Raw genomic sequence first — 19,343 nt, 5'->3', positions numbered from 1 at the left:
GTGGATTGAATTGTCTCGTCACGAGTCTCGACCGCTTTTGCACTTTATCGACATCTACTTATTGTGGCACTGGCGTTTCTTGACAGATTATCGGTTTAGGGGAAAGTGGCGATAATACGGCGGGGTAGAAACACATCCCCGCCTATTGCTTCTATCCTTGGTGTCCGGCGCTGCCAGCGAAGTGCCGGATGTTGCCACCCAGTATGCTCTCATCCATCTTGGGATCACAATAATATTTGTCAGAGTGCGAGATTAATAGACCAAAGATCTCGGTTTCAATGTGGTACAGCCTCCTTAATTTTTTTTTTGATTACACACATATCACTATCCAGGGATGGGTCCACCTGGCTCACATGAGTTTTCTCAGGGCAGATGGCTGGCTGTTCGAAAGGTGACATATTGCTGCGCTGTGGCTGGATTTTTGCTACTTGTAAGTACCGCACTGTATTGTTTTTCAACGGGACCTTCCGGTATGCCGTGCGAAGACACATTAATATCACCTGTAGGGAACACATGGAGCGGGGCATAACCTCCCATCGGAAATCTCAAGAGCGGATGATATGTGAGCGCTAGTGAGCTCCGAGGGGGTTCGACCTTTCCGGGAAAAACAGATCATAGTCCTCACCACTTTCACAAAGGAATATACAAATGGGTTGCCTTCAAATACGTATGTCAAAACCGGTGTGACGCATCTTCCCGATCCATTTATAAAGGGTATGTATTTAGACCACGGTCGTAATATCCAACAAAACTGGGGCTAGGAAAAGGTTAGGAGGTACCGTAGTGCGGGTCCTCTCGAAATTCTGCTCCACACAGGTGCACAGAACAAGTAGAGTTATGTAGCCGAACAGGATTGTCGACTTAATTGATGGGTGTTCAATATTTCAAAAAGTCTTGCACAAAAAAATCCGGACGGCGGGTTGGAGAAACCAATTAAATTATCTCATTATAGTCCGGCTCTCAAACGAATAGCGAGTTGTACAATATAGGGGGATGGATCGGTGATATGTTCGCCCAGACTTCTCAGGGAAAGACGCATGAACTACTGGTCACCGCTCTCTTTATGACCACCAGCGGCAGCTCTATATTCCTCTATATCCTGGTCCAGTTCAGCAACTGACTTTTTGGAAACATTTGACTTATTTATGCGTCGTGGGCCCTTCCTGCGGCGCCTTGATACGGCTTTCGTTCCAGCAGTCTGAACAGTGCGCGGTGACAGTACGATTTTTTGAAGGGGCCTGAAAAATCGGATTCCATCAATAAATTCAGCAAACTAGTTAAAAAGAATATCTTACACGGGCGAGACGCTTGTGTTCAGTGTTTGACTCCGAGGAGCAAAGGGGCCACTCTTAGGAGTACCCGCGAAATTCCCGATGCGTCCTAGTAGCGAAGGAACTGCAGATGTAGGTGTAGACCGTGCGGCATCATCCGAATCAACAATTATTTCGATCTTTATTGGACGTCCTAGGCACAAAATCCATATAAACGGGCCAAATGGACAAGAGGAGCGAGTTTAAATGGCTTACTGCCGTCGATGAGTTTACCGTCATACTTCTCACGAGCTGCGGCTGCATCCCCTGGGCGCTGGAACGTTATTACCGCCATCCCTTTCGAGCGCCCTTGTGTATTGTATATCACAAAGCACTCCTTCAAAGGACCTATGGACTTCTTGAACAGTTCCTATGAACAGTGGCTTGTGGTCTGTGCTTTTCAGGTGGATGTTGGGATGACCACGCACTTCGACTTCTGTTTCTCCAACATCTACAGGGAGCCTGCTGAGCAGAATCTTGCTTCCTCGTTCTTTCTGCTTGTCCTTGCTATCCCGCCATGCAGGTGGCACATTTCCAGCTTGGTTTCCGAGAAGATTCCGCTTTGCGCCATGGTAAGAAGTGATACGTGCTTGAGGACGGTCTCGTGCAGACATGATATTCAAAAATCTAGTGATAGGCTGATAGCAAACTAGGGGAGGTGCAAGGTCAGTCGCGTCGACAAAGAACGCGAGTCGCTAATAAAATGTATTATATAATAAGCGGAGGGGTTGATGTAATATGAAAATAGATTTGGGGGGGTTGTTAGTGTGTGATTGAAAGATTAGATTTTCCATTTTTGCTTTCGTTCTCTGTCCTGGAAAGACAGCGCTGTTCCTAAATTTGCCGTTTTGTCCTTCTCTGTGACACAGACGATCCTGAAAGCTCTTTGCAAGTTTTCTGTATCACACCAGGAAAATGGACTCAAGTCGTCAAGATAACAACCTTCAGAAGGACTTCTTGGCCTTCCTGTTTCCGGAATCTTCCTCTGACCAACAACGAGGCCATGACTCTCAGCAGAACGAAGTTCATATGAACGCAGCTGCTGTGCATGGTCAACGATCGAATTCTGGGATGCTCAACTTTACCGGAACCGTCAACCCTCCTCCTTTCAATCAACAATTAGATCTTATGGCTATGAACAATCTCATGTCTATGCAGGGCATGGACAGCACGTCGCTTCCGGCCTTGCCCAGTTCCACGAGCCTCACCCCTCAGGTCATTTTTGAACAGCAGTACAAGCTTGCTCAGCTGCACCAGCTGCAGCAGCTTCAAAATCAAATTCAGAATCAAATTTTTCAGCAGCAGGTGAGTCAACACCCCTGTTCTGTCACACGCTCCCACTCTGTCTGGTGCAGATGCACAATAGCGTGATTTCAACATCGTGCTGAAGTATAATCTTTATCAGCTCGCCCTTATCAGTGGACAATCAGCCCTGAATACGCATGATACCAGCGTCGAGCCCGCAAGGGATCAGATTGCATCGTTTAGTGGGCTTCCGACTCCAAGTGAGATTCCTTTGGTTTACCTCCAGATTCAACCCTCATCATCATCGTAGTGTCTTCCACGGAGCTCCGTCCTTTGCCTAACCCAGAGTTTATCGACCGTATTGGCTCACAATACCCCAATCCTCCTCAGGACGTGTACTCGTCCCATACGCTTGACCCTGTTTCCCTCCCCTCTCCCCATGACGTTTCTGTCTCCCCGCAATATCTTCGCGACACGCGCCATCCAGGTTCTAGCTCTGCACCTGCCAACATAGTATTTCATCACATGAGCCCTCCCGTACCACCTCCAGACCTTGACATTGACATTTCTCCGTTGACGAGCCCCTGGCTTGAGGCATACCATAACCAACGTTCCCCAAATAAGCGCACGATATCCCCAAGTGCAGAAGATGCGGCGCGTGCGGTGCGAAAGCGGGGACCCTCCACGGCTTCCCCGGCGTCAACAGCGAGACAATCCATTAGGCATGCCAAGAGCGCCACAAATACCCCTCTTCTACGCTCCACCAAATCCCGCAGGAATAGCACCATCATGGAGACAGATTCACCGTCACCTGTCGACTTGTCGATGCCGCCCCCCGCGCCTCCAGGACCGCGCCAATCTCCTTCCAATTCTGCAGCACCGAGCACTCCTGAAGCGACATCGCCAATGACTCCGGTCACTCCCGCAAGCATAATGAATCTTGGCCGTCTGGGTATTAGCAGTAGTCTCACTACTGCCGCAGCACCCACATCCCAGAAAGCTGATAGGGTAAAAGAACCAGCTAGGGCCAGGATAGCGCCTGATAACAGTGCACCAACCAAAGGACTCAGGAAGGGCACACTGCCGTTCATCAATCCTGGTCCTAAGCCGATCTTACCAGGTGCGCTCTTGTTCTAAATTTTGTCGAAATGTTGGGTGTGAAATTCTGTTCGTGTTAACAGCTGGCACGCCATCATCCGTAAATGCGGGCTCTTCTGCACTCTCACCTCCTGTTCCTAATCGCAAGTCGCACAAGGACGCCGAACAAAAACGCCGTGATTCGCTGAAGACTGCATATGACGATTTGCGTATTTTGCTCCCACCAGTTCCGCTGCCTTCCGATGAGAACTTTCCTGATGAACCGATCCTTCCGGGTGCTTTACCCCCCAGAGGACCACCAAAAGCTGGTGGGGATGGTCCAAATAAAGCTGTCAGCAAGCTGCAGCTGCTCAGATGCGGGAACGATTTTATTCGAACGCTCAAAGGTCGGGTAGAGCGTCGAGATAGCGAAATAGAGAATCTGAGGAAAGAAGTATTGAGACTGCGTGCTATTGCTGGAGATGCTGCTGGAGGGGAACACATAGATCTAGAACAGGATCTGGATGCCATTGAAGCTTATTCGACTTTCCGCCAATCGTCACTAGGTGCCGTTGCGGAGGGGGACGATGCAGACGATGGTGAAGAGTGAAGGGTGAAGGGTAGGCTGCTGGTCTATGCCAACTAATTCCCTTGTCAAAATATGTATAGTATAGTTATTGTTTCTGAACAAAGGTTTAATCGAGTGGACTATCGGCTGGAATATCAATCAAACTACTTATAAGTCAGGTGTGCAGCCTATCCTCGGGGAATATAATCCTTTTGCAGGCAGGAGACTATTTCTTTGATCGGCGACCTTGCTAAATTAAAACAAGGTGATTGACCGCGAAAATCCTTCGGAAAGACCCGCCTCAGTCGTGGGTTTGTAACTTTGAGCCATGCATGTTAACTCCAAGCGTCTCTCAGTTCAGGCACCAAGCAGATAAGCCAACCTTGCTTACGTAACGAACTTAAGTGGGAAGTTTACCATCTGCTCAGTCCCACTTCACAGGACTAGTTGTCACTCTCAGATTCATCATGTCTGTGCACGCTGCACGTAGCCCGTTGTGAGTAAGGCTCCGTTATACCAAAGATGCGTTTGACATTCAGTAGATCTGCTGTATTCTTGCTGCATATCGCGTTGGAGGCACCGCTGGCCCTCCAGGCGTTCTGGTCCCCACAGAGCCTTCCCTTTCTACAGATGAACAACACCACGGTAGTCATGTTAAAGGTTTGCCTATCTCAAGATACATCACGCGTATAGCTATTCACACCACCCAGTTGTATTCCGCGTTGGTCACTGGATCCTGCATTACCGCTTTCCTGGCATATCCTTTACCAGGTATCATCCGCGCGCTGCTTCAAGAAATATGAAGCGAATAACGTTTCCCAACCAGAATTTCTTCCCGGAAAGCGTGCACTCGCAATAGGATTCTGCGTTTACCACAGCGTAGTATCAACCATTCTGTTTCAGACTCCCAGGTTCATTCCTCATACCCTAGGCCCCTTCTTAGAGTCGTGCGTGTTCTTTTACTTGTTCTCCCAAGGTGATTCGAATGACCACCTTATAGCGTGAATCTTACACCTGAGGTTGTATGGGGTACATTTCACGGTCTGCTGGGACTTGGGATGGTGGTGTGGTGGCAAGCAACGTTACATTACGCAGGAGCAGTGAGAGGAGCCATGCAGTAGGCTCTGACATAGAAGGAATAACTGTTTTCATTTGTGTAATACTTGGTCTGTCTGCCTGGGGAGACGACCATTAACACTTAGTACTTATAGTGCACTATTAAAGAGCCAAGCGGATATGATTGCATGAGCGCCTCAAAGGAATGTGTCCCGTTTAGCTCAGTTGGTAGAGCGCGTCACTAGTAATGACGAGGTCAGTCGTTCAAGTCGGCTAATGGGAAATTCTCAGCCCAGCATTTACTTGCCTAGCTAAGTTTCTTTTTGGTTTCATTCTCCACTGGAATACATAACAATACTAAGTACTATTTTAATGGCCTCATGACTGATGTGAGATGCGACGACGACGACTAAAGGAAACTCCAAAGAAAAATACGCAGCAGCTCACTGCTTCACAAGAAACATCTCCCACCCCACCACCTGCACCTTGCGCTGTGATCGGGTGTCCTTGAAACACTTGTATCCCTGACGCAGCCTAAGATTGACCTGGATGCGTTTCCGTCGGTGTCCGTGGTCGGTAGTCCTGCGCTTGTGTCGTAGTCAGTCCTGGATAGAGAAAGCCGTAGCCTCCCGCTATAGAGGTCTGGCCTCGGTTCCCCTTTCAGTCCTTCCCGTTACATCGGATGTTCTTGAGACACTTGTGTTCCCGACACAGCTCCTTGCATCGAACTACCAGCCTCAATGCAACTCGTATGCAGCTGCTGCTGCGCGGGCCAATTCTGTTGCGGTGGGAGGAGAAACAGAAATTCTTTGCAAATGTATTAATTTCCACCATATCAAAAAGGAGCGATGGAAGCCGCTTATATTTTCTTGCAGCCGGCTGCTACTTCGACAATGCGTGGATTTTTCTCTTGGAAATAAGTTGAAATTCCAACGCCGGGGCTTGAGCGGTACTGATCGTGGCATATTTTGAGGTCGAGTGCTAAAACGCAGCGAAGGGTAGACGATGAGCAGTTGGTATCAGAAGTCGTTGCCCTATACCACTTGTCAGACTTGTGAGAGCTTCGGAACAAAAACTGCACTGACATATCTCGACAGGCCTCTGTTGATAGGTTGCTGCTTGCAGACATGACTAGCATACAAGATCTAACAAAACGTCCCTGGTAGAGAAGTGAGATACAGCACAAGAGGAAAACGCAGACGACTTGCCTTCAGCTTTGCATCGGGTTTTGCATTGCTTTCATCCACACTCTGAACGGCAACAGAAAGCCACTTAACAATGAATAAATATACTCACATGACCGTTGTCGGTAGTTTTGAGTGCTGCATCTAGGTGCCATACATATATATTTCCATCCAAGGCAGGGCACCATTAAGGGACATGGAAACAGCCCAAACTTTGTCGTCGTGCAAGAGTGGGTCTCCGACTGGCTGATTGGTCATGAGGTCCCAGATGCGAACTGAGTAGTCAGTGCTGCGCCAAAAATATGGCTCTCATCATGGGAAAGATGGAGTGAGTTGACAGCATCGACATAGCCCTGAGAAACAACGAGCTCCTTCCCATCAACCGACCGCCATTTTTGGATGGTGCCATCATACGACGCGGAGAAAATGTGTACGCCGTCCTCGGACCAACACAACCGGTGAATTCCTTGCCTTCCCAAAGTACATCTTGGTGATACTGTGCACCACATGGGTGGCGGATCTTTCTCCTTCATCTGACGGGGTGCGCTAACTACCGGTGAGTTCAACATCGCCTCTTGCTTTCTATCTCTCCGTGTTGTCGGTGTGCTTGACTCGGCCATGACGCTGACGAAGAAAGTTTAATTACGCTGTCTGTACAGACGCGTCGACAGAGCTCGATCTTACGGATAGTGGATTGTCGAAGGCGAGGAGAGATGTGGTGAACGTGATACTAGAATTGCCTGATGAAGCTGGAAGGAATGATATGAAGTGGTGCCGTACTGTAATTTTCGGTTAAGTAAAACGTTAAGTACCAAACCTAATTGCCGTGGGAGATAAGATAAGTGACTGCGTAAATGGATATCGACCTTTCCTCGAGTGTACCAACGCCAATCCCCATCAGGCGAGGTAGTACGTATATCCAAAGTGATTGAAGCATCGAAGCATGGCGGCACCCCTCTACACAACAGCTTCAGGCTTGCTGTTTCACGCTGGAAAGATTCTCATCTTAACAGTTGGCTTACCCGCTCGTGGCAAAACACATATTTCTCGCGCGCTCGAACGTTATCTCAGATGGATGGGCGTGAAGACTCAGGTCGTATCTCTGGGTGACTATCGACGGAAGACCCTTGGTGGTGCCAAGAAACTGCCGCCAGATTACTTCACGTTAGGTGCGCATACATTCAATACTTATTCCAAGCCCTGCCATATGAATTGCTACCGGCAACAGGCGAGAAGAGTCCAGAGACTATGGCATTGCGCAAGATGGTGTCGGATGGCTGCGAAAAGCTCATCGAGGACTTCTTTGGGGCCGGTGGACAGGTCGTGATTTATGATGCCAATAATGGTTCACGAACTACGCGGCAGGCCTTGGCAGAGAAGTACGATAAGCAGGGAATTCATGTGATCATCCTTGGTATGTCTCACCATGTTCATTGGGCAACAGTCGCTTATTTTCCTTCGATGTAGAGTCTGTGTGCGATAACAAAGAGATTATAGAGACTAATATCCGGAACGTCAAGATATCCTCTCCTGATGTGAGCTCCCTCACCTTCTCGGCTACCTTTTTGCTGAATCTGGTGTAGTATCGTGGCTGGGATCCAGACAAAGCAGTGAAAGATTACTATGAACGAATCCGTGATCGCGAAAAATCGTACGAGACGGTTGAAGAAACCACTTGGCCATTTATCCGTATAATAAATGTATGTTACCATGTATACGAATCTTCTTCCATTTTTTGGCTCACCCGCACGGCTGAGATTAGGTGGGCGAGAAGATCATGGTCAACGTATGTCCCGACGCACTTTCATTTCGGTTGACCTAATTAATCCCCGCGTAGAACATTCGTGGTTATTTGCAGGTAGGCGAAGATTTAATGTCGTTTTTCTAGTATGACTGATCCTATGAGCAGTCGCGAATTGTTTTCTTCCTCATGAATATCCACAACAGACCCCGCATGATTTACTTTGCTCGAGTAGGTAGTAAAGTATACTATAGCTGTCACTTGATCCATAATATCCTGACAGTCTGGACAATCACTCATTGAACATTCTTACAAAGCCGACTCGGATCTTTCTCCTGCTGGGTGGGAATACTCTGAGCGGCTGAAAGAGTTCGTGGTCGAGCGACGTGCCAAATCGCTCGAGCAGAATGGGTTCGACCCTAATGATAGACGCCTAGTTGTATGTGGCCTTCGATCTTTATTGTACGGATTCGTTTTAAGATAGAGCTCACTAGATATGGACATCAACTCGGCGTCGTGCCCATCACACCGCTTGGCCATTCTTGACCCCAACACACTCCACTTCAATTCCGCAACAGCTCCCTCTTGTTGCCTCTCATCTCACTGTGCCACCACAGTCTGCGGTTGCACGGAATGTGGTAACCACTGACGAAGCTGGAGAGCTGACAGAAACAAAAGTCACGACTGGCTCGTCTTTGAAAATCAAGGTAATCGAGAAGACGCAGATGTGCGAGATCAATCCTGGGGTCTGGGACGGCCTTACTCCCGATCAAGCGAGAAAGTTCTACCCCGAGGAGTGGGCAAGATTCGTCAAGGATCCATACGCATTCCGCGCTCCCAGAGCTGAGAGCTATCACGATTTATCTGGTAATACTACTTCCTCTTGTATATATATGTGTGTTATCTTTGTTCTGAAAATCCGTTTTGGCTTTAGTTCGCCTGGAACCCATCTTGATTGAATTGGAACGTGAAAAAGAAGACCTCTTGATTATCGGACACTCTTCTGTCATCCGATGTCTTCTCGCGTATCTGATCGGGTTGCCTGCGAGCGAGATACCTGCAATTGAAATTGCGAGAGGTGACTTACTGGAAGTTGTTCCGACTTCCTACGGTGTGCACAGCCAAGCTTTCCACTTCTGGGATGGTCCTGGTCGACGGGGAGAAGGCATCGACGGAGATGGCGACCAAGAGGAGGTTGGGCTGTCAAGGAGAGATGAGACAAACTTTTACGAGAATTATGCGGAGGATACGAAGGGGAAAAAGAGAATGAATGCTGTGGATCTAGGGTTTCTGTCCCCTCGTATACAGGAAGGCAGCGAAGAGGCCCTGGCAGATGGAACCTGACTCGCACCTTGACAGTTTTAGCAATTTCTCAGGGCTGTATACTACTACATATCAGTATCAAATAGATTGCTCCACGCCTCCATCGACATGTTCGAATGATGTTGAGCTGTTCCGGCCGCGCATTTCACTCGCTTACTGTACTTAATCTTCTCTGCAGGGAATATAGGATCAACACAGGGGAATTAAACCACGAGTCAACTGGCTGTAATTACCGAATGAATTGAAAGAAGTCGGCGTAACGCGGTTAGTTTCCCCTTGTGGCCACAACTCGCCAGAGCTTTATCCGAATAACGATTTATCAATGTACAACGGCACCCCTGCCATGAACGCAAGGATCTATTTTATGAAACCACGTCCGGACCAAATCGTAGATATCACTTTTCGAGAAACCTATCCACCACGTACCTTTCAATTACAGAAAGTGGTGAATGATCTCCACACACGCGATATTTGGACACGCAACATCCTGCCACATTTTCTCTCAAACCCAAAAGCCGGGCGCATATGGGCGTAAGCAAATATCCTTGATTTAGATACCGGCGCACCCTCATACTTTTCTAAGCTCAATTTTGGGTCCCTGTATAACAGGAGGTCACACACCGTTATCTGTAATAGGTCTTTCACGCCACTCCCTGCTTAGTGGGATGCAGGCAGGAGATGACCTCTCCCAGTTGCCCTGGGTGGGCGTCATTGCCTGCGAGCATCCCCAGGCGCCTTGGCCTGACACTAACAGAGCAAACTGTTACCGTCGTCTGATATCAATTTGCCAGCGGAAGACACGAGACACGGGTGAAAAACTCGATTTCCTCATATCTTCGCATGGGCCGAAGTTCAAAGCATTCTGGGTGAACTATGAAGGAGAGGAAGTTCATCTGGAACAGATCGGAAACCCATATGTTCCGAAGGGAGTTAGGTATGCTCCAATGGACATTGTGGATGATGGTAGATTCCTCGGATTTGTGATGAGAAATTTGAAGGTGGTGTCTGCTATTCACAACTTCTTACCTGAGGCGGTCCCAAGTTCTACCTTGACACGAGACGCTACCCAAGCTCCCATTAAATAGGTATTGCACATAAGTATTCTCCAATACAATATTAATGACAAGCATCCGCACAGCACATGGATACCACCGTTTCCGACAAGGACCTACCTCGTTCTCCAACTATAATGTCAACACGGAGATTCAGAGTGAAACAGGAATGTTTCTGCAGCTCTACGGACGGTAGGAAAAACGCCGACCTGGGCGGACGCAAGAATGATTGCTGTGTAAATGAATAAAACGTTGTTAGTGAATTCGTACTCTTCGCGACTTGCACTCAATCTGCACACCCACAATTTATCCACCATTATGGCGCAGCCCAATCAACTTTGGCACGAAGTCCATCTTCTCCTGGGTAGGGCGTAATGCAAAGAAGTCTTCTCGATCCGAGCATACCGCGGACACGTCAACAGTGTCGATTGGAATAATCATGCGTTCCTCGTCAGGAAGTTCTTATTATATGCCATCGTACACTGTGATCCACTTCCGAGTCACGCTTTGGGATCGAAGCAATATTTGTAAGACAAAGTCAATATGAATCCCGAATGAGCTCGTAACCGCCATGTCCTCGTAGGTTTTTGCGATCGGGAAATGCTGCCGGGTAGTGTTTCTGCGCAAACTAGATAAGCCGATTACTAGACTGCACATCCGAGGTACTGGACATGAGGTTGCCTTTCTTGACGGGCGTGTCCGAAGGCGCTAGGCCAATCGCGTAAGGAAAGCGGTGTCGGCAGTCAATTGGAAAAGAGCCTGTGAGGGTCTTTGGTTCGTCAGTTCACCCGCCGTTTCCTCATCTCTAACTGGGACCGAAAGAGATGGTTTTGGGTAGGAGCTGTTAGGCACAAACTCACTCGCAGATTGGAAGTGCTTGAGTCATCGAGTGACAAAAATCCCGCAGGTGCAGAGTGGGAGGGGAGAAGAGTCACGGTTGCTAGTAGTTGACTCAGCCCTTCGCACTGTGTGATAAAGACTCACAATGAGTGCTCAGGACCGTCTATACTGGCGCATTTTCATAAGTAGCTCGAGAGGAAAGCGCGTAGAGAACTCGCGTGTCCATGGGCCTGGACCATCGAAGCAATGATTGACTTTTGAGTTCCAAATTTACGAGTTCGTGGGAGTCGGAGCTCGATGTTCTCATTTTGCAAGATGCGTGGCGGGGTACTAAGCGAACGCTGTTCATGATCACGTCGAACCACACAGTGGAATCGATAACGTCGACCGTCGCAATATCAATAGAGAAAATTGCAGGTATGTGCATCTCACAATTTCATTGAACAACTCTGCTAATAGAGCGACCAGACAGTTATGCATAACATTATATTTTAAGGGCATCCATCCCAACAAAAATAGTCCAATCATAAACTTTTCCCCAAGCTAACACCTTTCCTAGTGCTACTAGTATTTGGCGTACCAGGAAGCGATAACTCGCAAGCACAACTGCCAGTGGTACTATGACTCGTAGTGCAATTTATCCAGAGCATCAATTGGAATGCAGCACAGAAGAAACTGACTCAGAACAAAAGCACATGCATACGAGCCGTCTGCATACAACATCTTTCCTCCAAGTTGATCGCAGCAAAGAGTTATGTTCGCGACGTCCAGGTCGATGCAACCTACAACCGACTCAGTTGCTACTGCGGGTCGTCATGGGGAAACTATGTGCCATCGATTATCAGCATGGCGCTTGGTTGTGGGTTGACAGAGCTCATGGAGGTTTACTTGGTAGAACAAAGTCTTGTTGGGACGTGATACGCAAAGGTAGCTGAACTAAATTGTTAAGTATAAAGTGTGAAGGTGTCCAATAAGACGGAAAGATGCCCAACGCCGGTAGCGTGTTGAATGAAGGGAAACTGTTGGGCTTGCCAACGATAACCGGTGTGGAATGTTGGGGCTAGCAGAGCCTGAACGTTCAAAGTTGAGCACATTAATCGTCACACGGACTCCAGGGACACTTTACATAAATTGAACTGAACGACCATGTCCGGTTCCCGCCCACTACGTACACCTAGTCTTCCACCAGCAGCACGCTACCGTCCACGTCCAGCGCATGGCCTTATTACCTCGCGTGCGCCAGCACCTCGACGCTCCTCTGTTTCGGGGCTCGCCACTACCGGCCAGAAAGCTCAACGTTCTTCCAAGACAACACAAAAGCTTGTCCTTTTACCCTCTGCACCACAAACAAAGCCTCTACTAACAACTGTTTCCGATGATATCCTCGGCTACGAGACCGATACCGGCGTCATTCGTGAATATAAATCAGCTGGCGAGCGCATGAGCAAGGAACAGAGAAAGCGAGCAGGATACAAGAGAATTACAGCGTATTGTATTGCTGAAGAACTGAGGATGAAGTTGCTCGCGAGCTTTTTGAAGAGGGAGCATAATGTTACACCAAGAGCGTTTGATGAGGCGATGTATGTTGTGAGTCTCGTGTTGTTCATTTCCGTGTCAGTGTTCCTGATCTGTGTCATGTAATTTGTCCTGGTGTCATATAGATGTATCACCTGCCGCTCCTTCCTGGGTACGGGCCTAACACCAGCGTCCGTTCTTCGGCTGCCCCTGTCAAAGAAGCCAAGTCTCTCCAGAAACGCCTTGCTGAAGCTGAGGAAAATGGTTATCAGGGTTCATACTTTATCCCTCAGGAAGACGTACCACGGACGTCGGACGGATACATGACGTCTGGATCCCATACGGAATCTCACCGACCCCCGCCTCGTCCTGATGTGGAATCTGAGGCCGAAGGGGAAGCGGAGTATGCTGAAGAGGGTGAGGGTGAATGGCATGGTGCAAACGAGAGAAGTCAGGAATCGAAGGAGAGGGCAGAGGACAGGAGACACGAGCAAGTCGAGGTGAAAGAAGAAGACCGTATCGCGGACGTGGTCTTCTTTGCTTATGGCGTTGTTGTCTTCTTTGGACTGGACGAGGGGCAAGAACGAGCTATTATCGAGGACATTAGCAATGCAAGTATTTTGAAACGACCAATGAAAGAAGATGACTGGGAGATTGAGGAATGTCATTTTGCGGTATGTCATTATCCTGTAACCTCTACAATTCCTCATCTGACGTTGTCTAGCATGACCCGACGATTTCATATCCTCGCATATATCACGATTTCTTCAGTGCGTTTCAAACCGTGTTTTGTGAGCCCTACTAAAACACCGTAGCTTTCAAGTCGCCTTCTCATCTGCTCAAACTGTCCGTTGCGCATGCGCTCGCCCAGTCTACGCTCCTTGCACACTATGAGTCTGTCGCCTCTTCCGTGCTTTCATCCCCTAGCACCGTATCCATACCACGACAGCTCGCATCCTCTGGTGCTATCAACCTCAAACGCCGTGATGCGATGAGGCTCACAGGCAAGCTATTCAAGCTCAGACGCGACGTAAACCTCGTGAGCAATGTCTTGGACGTTCCAGAGTTGTTCTGGAGCGAAGCAAGTCTGGGAGGGCTGTATGAAGCTGTACGAGAATACATGGAAATTGATGAACGCGTACAAGTGCTGAACGAGAAACTCGGAATGGCGAGCGAATTTGTGGGTGTTTCGTTGCAATTCAGCTTGAGAAGCGACTGATGGTTTTTGTTTTCAGCTCGATGCTATACATGATCACTTGAACAACAATGCAATGGAACGAATAACGTGGATTGTTATTTGGTGAGATCTACTACGGTGTTAAAGTTGAATGATTCTCCCTGACCGGTTCCTCGAAGGCTGATTGTGGTCGCGCTTCTTGTGGAGTTGGTGAGTCGTTTGCACTCCAATCCGTGAAAAGTAATAACTATGACCATACCACAGGGCGAAGTTGTCGCACGACTAGTCGTACATGCAACGATGGGCGAAGAGAAGGCGGACCGCATAGTATTGCGGGGAGGAGGCGCGCTCAGAGCCCTTATCAAGATTGCGTCACAACGATAGGTCAAGATATGGTTATGGTGTCATTGCGTTGGTTTCTGCAAGACTCGTCATACAAGGATAGACCCGGGTCATTCATTAGAACGGTATGTAGCAACGAGTTTGTAATTTCAGTTTATCGTAATACCTCGCTGGTCTTCAATATCACTCGGATCTTGGGTTTTTGCAGCTCTCAGTATCACATGCGGCCTCTTATCACCCAAGCGTTGTCTCGCCGTGACAGGTAGGTGTCCAGGTCGATTTTTCTTGAGAGGAATCGCATGTGCACTACTACTGTGCCACCGCGAGTATTTGGCTTTATTTGGACGCGCCCTACAGATACGCTCGATTTGAAATTTGAACCCCCTGAGGAACACAAGCACTTGGTCGAGGTAAGTCCATACTCCAGTGATTAGGGTTTCTGTCTCATTAGGATTCTACTACCAGTAGTCAACGGCAAAATGACACAGCGCTCCTTTCAATCGCTTCCTACAGAGACGATGTGCAGTATCTTCAAGATCATACTTGAAAGTATGGTCGAAGATGATATGATGGCGACCCCTAAAAACGACCACCGTATGCTCGCAGGAAGCCTGCCGTTCCCTCATACCATGGCTTTGGTGTGCAGACACTGGCGAAACATTGTGTTTTCTATGCCAGAACTGTGGACTCGGATATCCTGGGCACCATCTATGAACGACCAGTGGGTAAGCTCCCAGCTACAGAAGACGGGGAGTCACCCAGTCCATTTTGTAATCAAAGATAAACTCCTGGGCAGAATTTTTCCCCCATCCTTTACTTCATTATATCTTCAACGACTCAAGAGCCTCATAATCACTGGCGTCTTCGATGAATACCGCAACTTGGACGCGCTGGCGGGATATGCGCCCCAGCTCGACTGTTTACGATTGACAGATGTTAGACGTCATCATTATATCATTTGCTTGGAACCGTGTTCAAAACTGGTGTGTCCCGCCCTTAGGACTCTTCACATCGACAAGAATATAGCTTGTCACCTCAATCTGCAGTGGTTCAAGAATAACATGGAACACATTGAGGTCCTGACCATTTACGGCGGCTCTCCGATCAACAGCGCGGCATCCATGACGCTTGGTCGAACCTTGCGGGCAATACCGCGGGCAATACCTTGCCTCATTCTCGACGACCTGCAGTTTGTCATTGCCTATCCGGGAGCCTACACCGACGCAATCACAATTTGGGCAGAGAAACTCATCCTGCGCAGATGCATCGAAGACGCTCTAACTGCACTCAGTGGTAAATGTCAAACCATCGTTCTCCAGGAATGCGATTCTATCCATGGACTTCGTCGCCTACCGCTACCCCGCTCAAATTCATTGGAGTTGGATAGGTGCGCTGCCACACGTGGCTTGCGGTGGATACCTAAAACACGCCCGTGGCATGGTGATACTGTTACCATCGTGAACAGCCGTTCCTCATGCATCAAGATCATCTTCTATTTCCTCGGTGCACCTTTCGCTCGTCGTAACTGTTCCCTGTGGCCCCGTGTCACTACGTTAAAACTAATAGCGAGGGATGATTTTGTCATGGAGGTACCTTTGATGATACTGAAGGCAATGGTCAGCAGCAGGAGGGAGGCTGCGGGACAGGAGAATTCATGGAAGGAAGTCTGTGAGCTAGACAACGGTGTGCGTCCGCTTAGGGTGCTTCATGTGCATGGGGCACAACCTCTTCCACGCGAGGAGGAAATGTGGTTCAAGAACCAGGTGAGGGACTTTGTGTGGGACTAGAAGAAGAGGAGATAAGGGAAAGAGACTATCAAAGCAAGCAGTTAAGAAGCAGTGGGTTGGTCCAGGGAGGCGTACAGACATTAATCGTCCTGATCATATCATTAGGCAGGATTTGGGACATACAACGGCCTATGATTCATTTTTGACACGGGTATATGACCGCTTTTATGTAAATATTTTCGGGATGAGGTCTTCCGCTGTTGGGTTTGTGATTGCAGTCTTGTTGAGTAATGGGGCCCGAGGTCCCATGCGTTGGCCAGTGGCGTCCCCTCTTTTGTAATAGCCTGGAATTGGGGGAATGTATCTGTATCAGTCCACCATGATCCGAAATGTATATTGATCAATCACTATGATTAGCCTTGGGTAAGTCTATGCAATCCTCCATATCATCTAGAATCTGTACAATGTAAACCAAAATACATGTAGCCTAAGTCATATACTTGGGACTTGATATCATCGTTTTAACTCGAACGTCGGGCCCCCTGTAAATCGCATTATGCATGAGTGTGGTAGAAGATGCTGATTCATAATTCTTTTAGCGTTTAAATTCAGGCTCCTCACTTTCCTTGCGCCACGATTCTCCCTTGCGCAGTACCAATATAACCAATAGTTCTGTCATCACGAATACGCCACCCCACGCTGAATACAATCCCCCATCTCCTAGAGCATCCTTCGCGGAGATCGGGCTGGCATCAGAATTTATAGATACAATAAATAGTAAGAAACCTCACTTGAAGCGGTACAGCAATCATAACTGAAAGAAAGGAAAAAAATCCTCGGAACGAACTATTTACAGCAACCGCTGTGTACGAGCGACCAGGATTGGCATCAACTAGGTATGTCAATGTACACGTATACATCCATCTGTAAATAGATGTCAACGCAACCACGACAAAGAATGACTGGTCTACCGACGTAGAGGTGAATCCAATAAGCACGAGCATGACGCAAATGACAGTGACGTTGACATGCTTTTCGCACACCCAAGCATAACCGATGACAGACAGAGGTACCCATGGCATCACTAGTTTCGAGCTCTCTAAGCGCATCTTCGAAAGACGTCAATGAACAGATCTAGTGTGGGAGTATAGGAAATATGCACTTCTGGGTAGCATTTGCCTCCGTTGGCTGCCATCATCTTCGCAAGCACCCGGTCAGACCAACGGCCGCCAATCACACTCCCAGCTATGCTTCCTTCGCAGAAATTTAGTCATCTGCCACAATCTAGGGTGAGGATCTCACCTATACCCAGCCAAAGTAAGACCAAGCCAATCCTAAAGGCGCTATAACCATATCGTTCGGCCAGAGTGCGGCAACACGTGTATGAAAGGGAATAGCTAAATCCGAAGATGAGTCCTTATCCCGAAGTTAAAGTCACTGACATCATGTACGTGAGGACAACCCTTCACTCACCGTTAGCAATAAGAATTAAAACATTATTCTTGCGCGACAGAATTCGCAAGTATGGCGGAAAGGGGTTGATGTCCTTGAATGATAGTTTGACATCGTCCAGCCCTGTTTTAGGAGTCACCGCTGAGATATATTCCAGCGATTGGAGCTGCTTCTCGGCGTCCTTGACAGGTGTTTGGTCCTTGCTGGACTCATTCCCAGCTATGGTAGATTCGTTTGGACTCCGAACGCGTTCTTTGGAAGCATGTCGCTGAAAAGCGGAGCAATAGGTTGGACTGCGTTCACGTCGGTATGTATCCTTGAACAGGATGAGGAAGGACAAGAATACGACTGCTGAACAGACAAGCAGGAAATAGAAACAGGCGCGCCAGTAGAAGGCTTGTGACAACGAGCCGCCGAGTATAGGGCCCACGGCGGGTCCCAAGAGAGGTGCAGCAAAGAAAATACCCATCATGGTCCCTCGCTCATGAGTGTCGTAGATATCCGCCAGAGTCGCAGCCGAAATAGCCATGGCAGCGCATGACCTACAGGAGAGGGCGTCAATGATCAATTAGTACTCAGTGCTTTTTGGATAAATGCTCACCCCACAGCTTGAAGTGCTCGCATGCCGATCATCACCTCGATGGTCTTTGAAAGTGCCAAAGCAACGTTTCCTACCACAAACAATGCCGAACCCACGAGATAGACAGGCTGCGATGAACGAGATCGCATTTATCACGCAGATCGAGAAGTGGAGCACCTCGACCGACCTTACGACCTTTAATCTCACTTGCTGTGCTCCATAATAGAGGAAAGTTCCCCTGTGGGAATAGGAACGCCGCCATTGTCCAGCTAACCTGGTTGCTTGTCGCATGTAGATCCGCTTCTATCAATGAGTTCGAGGCTGCAAGACAATATCAATATCATACAACTCATTGTGAAAACATGTGCGACAAACGATTTTGGATGTTGGAAGCTAATGCAGACACCATTGTAGCCAGTGATACAATCCATAAAGTCGTTGTCTATATGTAGTACAGCGTCAGGTTAATCGCAGAGTACATGGCGTGATACACGCACTTTTCTGGCAGGACTCCATTGACGGGGGTCATCATTGACTGAAATATGTTCTGTGTCAATTGTACTAGCTGCGCCTGTGGACGACTCGGTATTAGCGTCTTGGAGCAGCGTTGTGGGTTCGGACACGGAATGCGCGTTGGCAACAGTTGGACTAGCCATGAGCCAAAGATTGAAAAGATGTAGCAGGGGAGGTCAGTCTCTGACCCAAGATTGCGCGACTTCTTATACAATGAAAGGGGCCACTTGTATCTTGCGCTCTCAGACATCGCGATACTGGTATATTCCGAGCATGTGTACACCCCGTTTGTCAAGGCAATCCTAGCCTGGCTAGCCAGCTGTCGCAGATTGTTCCGACAGAATCCCGAGTGGATTTTCTGCGGTCCGAAGGATTTTACTGGTTCCTTCTGCCGTACTCGATCGTTAACAGTAAGAATCCTTGTGGCGTTGATGGTTACTCGGAGATCCCCAACTCACGGAGAGCAGAAGCAGCATTGTCCAGATCGAATATAGGATCAACAGCCAACAGCTGCCAGGATGTGAAGGGCGAAATAGACCAGAGACTCTAAAGTTGCTCGGATCAATTGACTTGTTCTAAAGTCATGTGTCTTCTTACCGTTCTCAACCTCGCCCACGATCATGATGGGAGCCAAAATTGCC

General features: G+C 48.4%; 8 protein-coding genes and 1 non-coding gene across 9 annotated transcripts; 7 read left to right on the top strand and 2 right to left on the bottom strand.

Moving 5' to 3' along the window:
* Positions 1-920: 920 nt before the first annotated feature.
* On the bottom strand, positions 921-1,985 carry HD556DRAFT_1342186 (uncharacterized protein). Its single transcript, XM_041302140.1, has 4 exons — positions 1,739-1,985; positions 1,527-1,680; positions 1,296-1,464; positions 921-1,238 (listed from the first exon to the last, which is right to left on the bottom strand). Exons 1-4 carry the CDS (start codon positions 1,922-1,924, stop codon positions 1,043-1,045), a joined length of 705 nt encoding a protein of 234 aa, XP_041164274.1. The 5' UTR covers positions 1,925-1,985; the 3' UTR covers positions 921-1,042.
* A 137-nt stretch (positions 1,986-2,122) lies between these two features.
* HD556DRAFT_1342184 (uncharacterized protein) lies at positions 2,123-4,352 on the top strand. The gene is made up of 4 exons (XM_041302139.1): positions 2,123-2,615; positions 2,716-2,815; positions 2,866-3,675; positions 3,737-4,352. The coding sequence occupies exons 1-4, from the start codon at positions 2,226-2,228 to the stop codon at positions 4,240-4,242; spliced, it is 1,806 nt and encodes a 601-aa protein (XP_041164273.1). The 5' UTR covers positions 2,123-2,225; the 3' UTR covers positions 4,243-4,352.
* Positions 4,353-4,551: 199 nt separating this feature from the next.
* HD556DRAFT_1342181 (uncharacterized protein) lies at positions 4,552-5,453 on the top strand. Its single transcript, XM_041302138.1, has 5 exons — positions 4,552-4,696; positions 4,743-4,860; positions 4,911-4,971; positions 5,027-5,147; positions 5,201-5,453. Exons 1-5 carry the CDS (start codon positions 4,668-4,670, stop codon positions 5,319-5,321), a joined length of 450 nt encoding a protein of 149 aa, XP_041164272.1. The 5' UTR covers positions 4,552-4,667; the 3' UTR covers positions 5,322-5,453.
* Positions 5,454-5,466: 13 nt separating this feature from the next.
* On the top strand, positions 5,467-5,539 carry HD556DRAFT_t37. Its single transcript has one exon. It is a non-coding gene; the product is annotated as a tRNA-Thr (tRNA).
* A 1,737-nt stretch (positions 5,540-7,276) lies between these two features.
* Positions 7,277-9,684, top strand: HD556DRAFT_1342167 (bifunctional 6-phosphofructo-2-kinase fructose-2,6-bisphosphate 2-phosphatase). The gene is made up of 10 exons (XM_041302137.1): positions 7,277-7,609; positions 7,669-7,854; positions 7,908-7,975; positions 8,024-8,140; positions 8,203-8,226; positions 8,278-8,298; positions 8,350-8,412; positions 8,465-8,620; positions 8,676-9,048; positions 9,116-9,684. The coding sequence occupies exons 1-10, from the start codon at positions 7,384-7,386 to the stop codon at positions 9,523-9,525; spliced, it is 1,644 nt and encodes a 547-aa protein (XP_041164271.1). The 5' UTR covers positions 7,277-7,383; the 3' UTR covers positions 9,526-9,684.
* HD556DRAFT_1342164 (uncharacterized protein) lies at positions 9,663-10,788 on the top strand (the record flags this gene model as incomplete). The annotated part of the gene is made up of 3 exons (XM_041302136.1): positions 9,663-10,035; positions 10,088-10,589; positions 10,643-10,788. Coding segments are annotated over exons 1-2 (707 nt in total), but the record flags the coding sequence as incomplete, so codon positions are not given.
* A 1,649-nt stretch (positions 10,789-12,437) lies between these two features.
* Positions 12,438-14,683, top strand: HD556DRAFT_1024279 (uncharacterized protein). Its single transcript, XM_041295915.1, has 7 exons — positions 12,438-12,983; positions 13,058-13,585; positions 13,636-13,681; positions 13,727-14,091; positions 14,147-14,211; positions 14,268-14,298; positions 14,353-14,683. Exons 1-7 carry the CDS (start codon positions 12,543-12,545, stop codon positions 14,470-14,472), a joined length of 1,596 nt encoding a protein of 531 aa, XP_041164269.1. The 5' UTR covers positions 12,438-12,542; the 3' UTR covers positions 14,473-14,683.
* Positions 14,675-16,499, top strand: HD556DRAFT_1342150 (uncharacterized protein). Its single transcript, XM_041302135.1, has 2 exons — positions 14,675-14,840; positions 14,896-16,499. The coding sequence occupies exon 2, from the start codon at positions 14,910-14,912 to the stop codon at positions 16,215-16,217; it is 1,308 nt and encodes a 435-aa protein (XP_041164268.1). The 5' UTR covers positions 14,675-14,840; positions 14,896-14,909; the 3' UTR covers positions 16,218-16,499.
* Positions 16,500-16,752: 253 nt separating this feature from the next.
* Positions 16,753-18,845, bottom strand: HD556DRAFT_1439140 (vacuolar DHA amino acid exporter; the record flags this gene model as incomplete). The annotated part of the gene is made up of 10 exons (XM_041305927.1): positions 16,753-16,887; positions 16,949-17,081; positions 17,133-17,266; positions 17,320-17,411; positions 17,460-17,573; positions 17,631-18,151; positions 18,211-18,317; positions 18,377-18,510; positions 18,565-18,631; positions 18,687-18,845. 10 exons carry the CDS (start codon positions 18,843-18,845, stop codon positions 16,753-16,755), a joined length of 1,596 nt encoding a protein of 531 aa, XP_041164267.1.
* Positions 18,846-19,343: the final 498 nt, after the last annotated feature.

This window comes from Suillus plorans (assembly GCF_016647745.1).
Source record: "Suillus plorans strain S12 chromosome Unknown HD556scaffold_9, whole genome shotgun sequence".
Lineage (NCBI taxonomy): Eukaryota > Fungi > Basidiomycota > Agaricomycetes > Boletales > Suillaceae > Suillus > Suillus plorans.
The sequence above is the reverse complement of the archived record's forward strand: the minus strand, read 5'-3'. Positions and strand labels throughout refer to the sequence as shown.

Bases quoted from the DNA above. Each gene is read 5' to 3' on its own strand.
- HD556DRAFT_1342181 (XM_041302138.1), top strand. From the start codon at position 4,668: ATGTCTGTGCACGCTGCACGTAGCCCGTT. The intron at 4,861-4,910 runs GTTTGCCTATCT...CACACCACCCAG, and splicing joins CCACGGTAGTCATGTTAAAG to TTGTATTCCGCGTTGGTCAC. The intron at 4,972-5,026 runs GTATCATCCGCG...TTTCCCAACCAG, and splicing joins CCTGGCATATCCTTTACCAG to AATTTCTTCCCGGAAAGCGT.
- HD556DRAFT_1342184 (XM_041302139.1), top strand. From the start codon at position 2,226: ATGGACTCAAGTCGTCAAGATAACAACCTTCAGAAGGACTTCTTGGCC. The intron at 2,616-2,715 runs GTGAGTCAACAC...AATCTTTATCAG, and splicing joins ATCAAATTTTTCAGCAGCAG to CTCGCCCTTATCAGTGGACA. The intron at 2,816-2,865 runs GTGAGATTCCTT...TCATCATCGTAG, and splicing joins TAGTGGGCTTCCGACTCCAA to TGTCTTCCACGGAGCTCCGT.
- HD556DRAFT_1342186 (XM_041302140.1), bottom strand. From the start codon at position 1,924: ATGTCTGCACGAGACCGTCCTCAAGCACGTATCACTTCTTACCATGGC. The intron at 1,465-1,526 runs GTAAGCCATTTA...TTTTGTGCCTAG, and splicing joins CGGTAAACTCATCGACGGCA to GACGTCCAATAAAGATCGAA. The intron at 1,239-1,295 runs GTAAGATATTCT...CCGATTTTTCAG, and splicing joins AACACAAGCGTCTCGCCCGT to GCCCCTTCAAAAAATCGTAC.
- HD556DRAFT_1342167 (XM_041302137.1), top strand. From the start codon at position 7,384: ATGGCGGCACCCCTCTACACAACAGCTTCAGGCTTGCTGTTTCACGCT. The intron at 7,610-7,668 runs GTGCGCATACAT...TACCGGCAACAG, and splicing joins GCCAGATTACTTCACGTTAG to GCGAGAAGAGTCCAGAGACT. The intron at 7,855-7,907 runs GTATGTCTCACC...CCTTCGATGTAG, and splicing joins AATTCATGTGATCATCCTTG to AGTCTGTGTGCGATAACAAA.
- HD556DRAFT_1024279 (XM_041295915.1), top strand. From the start codon at position 12,543: ATGTCCGGTTCCCGCCCACTACGTACACCTAGTCTTCCACCAGCAGCA. The intron at 12,984-13,057 runs GTGAGTCTCGTG...GGTGTCATATAG, and splicing joins TTGATGAGGCGATGTATGTT to ATGTATCACCTGCCGCTCCT. The intron at 14,212-14,267 runs GTGAGATCTACT...GGTTCCTCGAAG, and splicing joins ATAACGTGGATTGTTATTTG to GCTGATTGTGGTCGCGCTTC.
- HD556DRAFT_1342150 (XM_041302135.1), top strand. From the start codon at position 14,910: ATGACACAGCGCTCCTTTCAATCGCTTCCTACAGAGACGATGTGCAGT.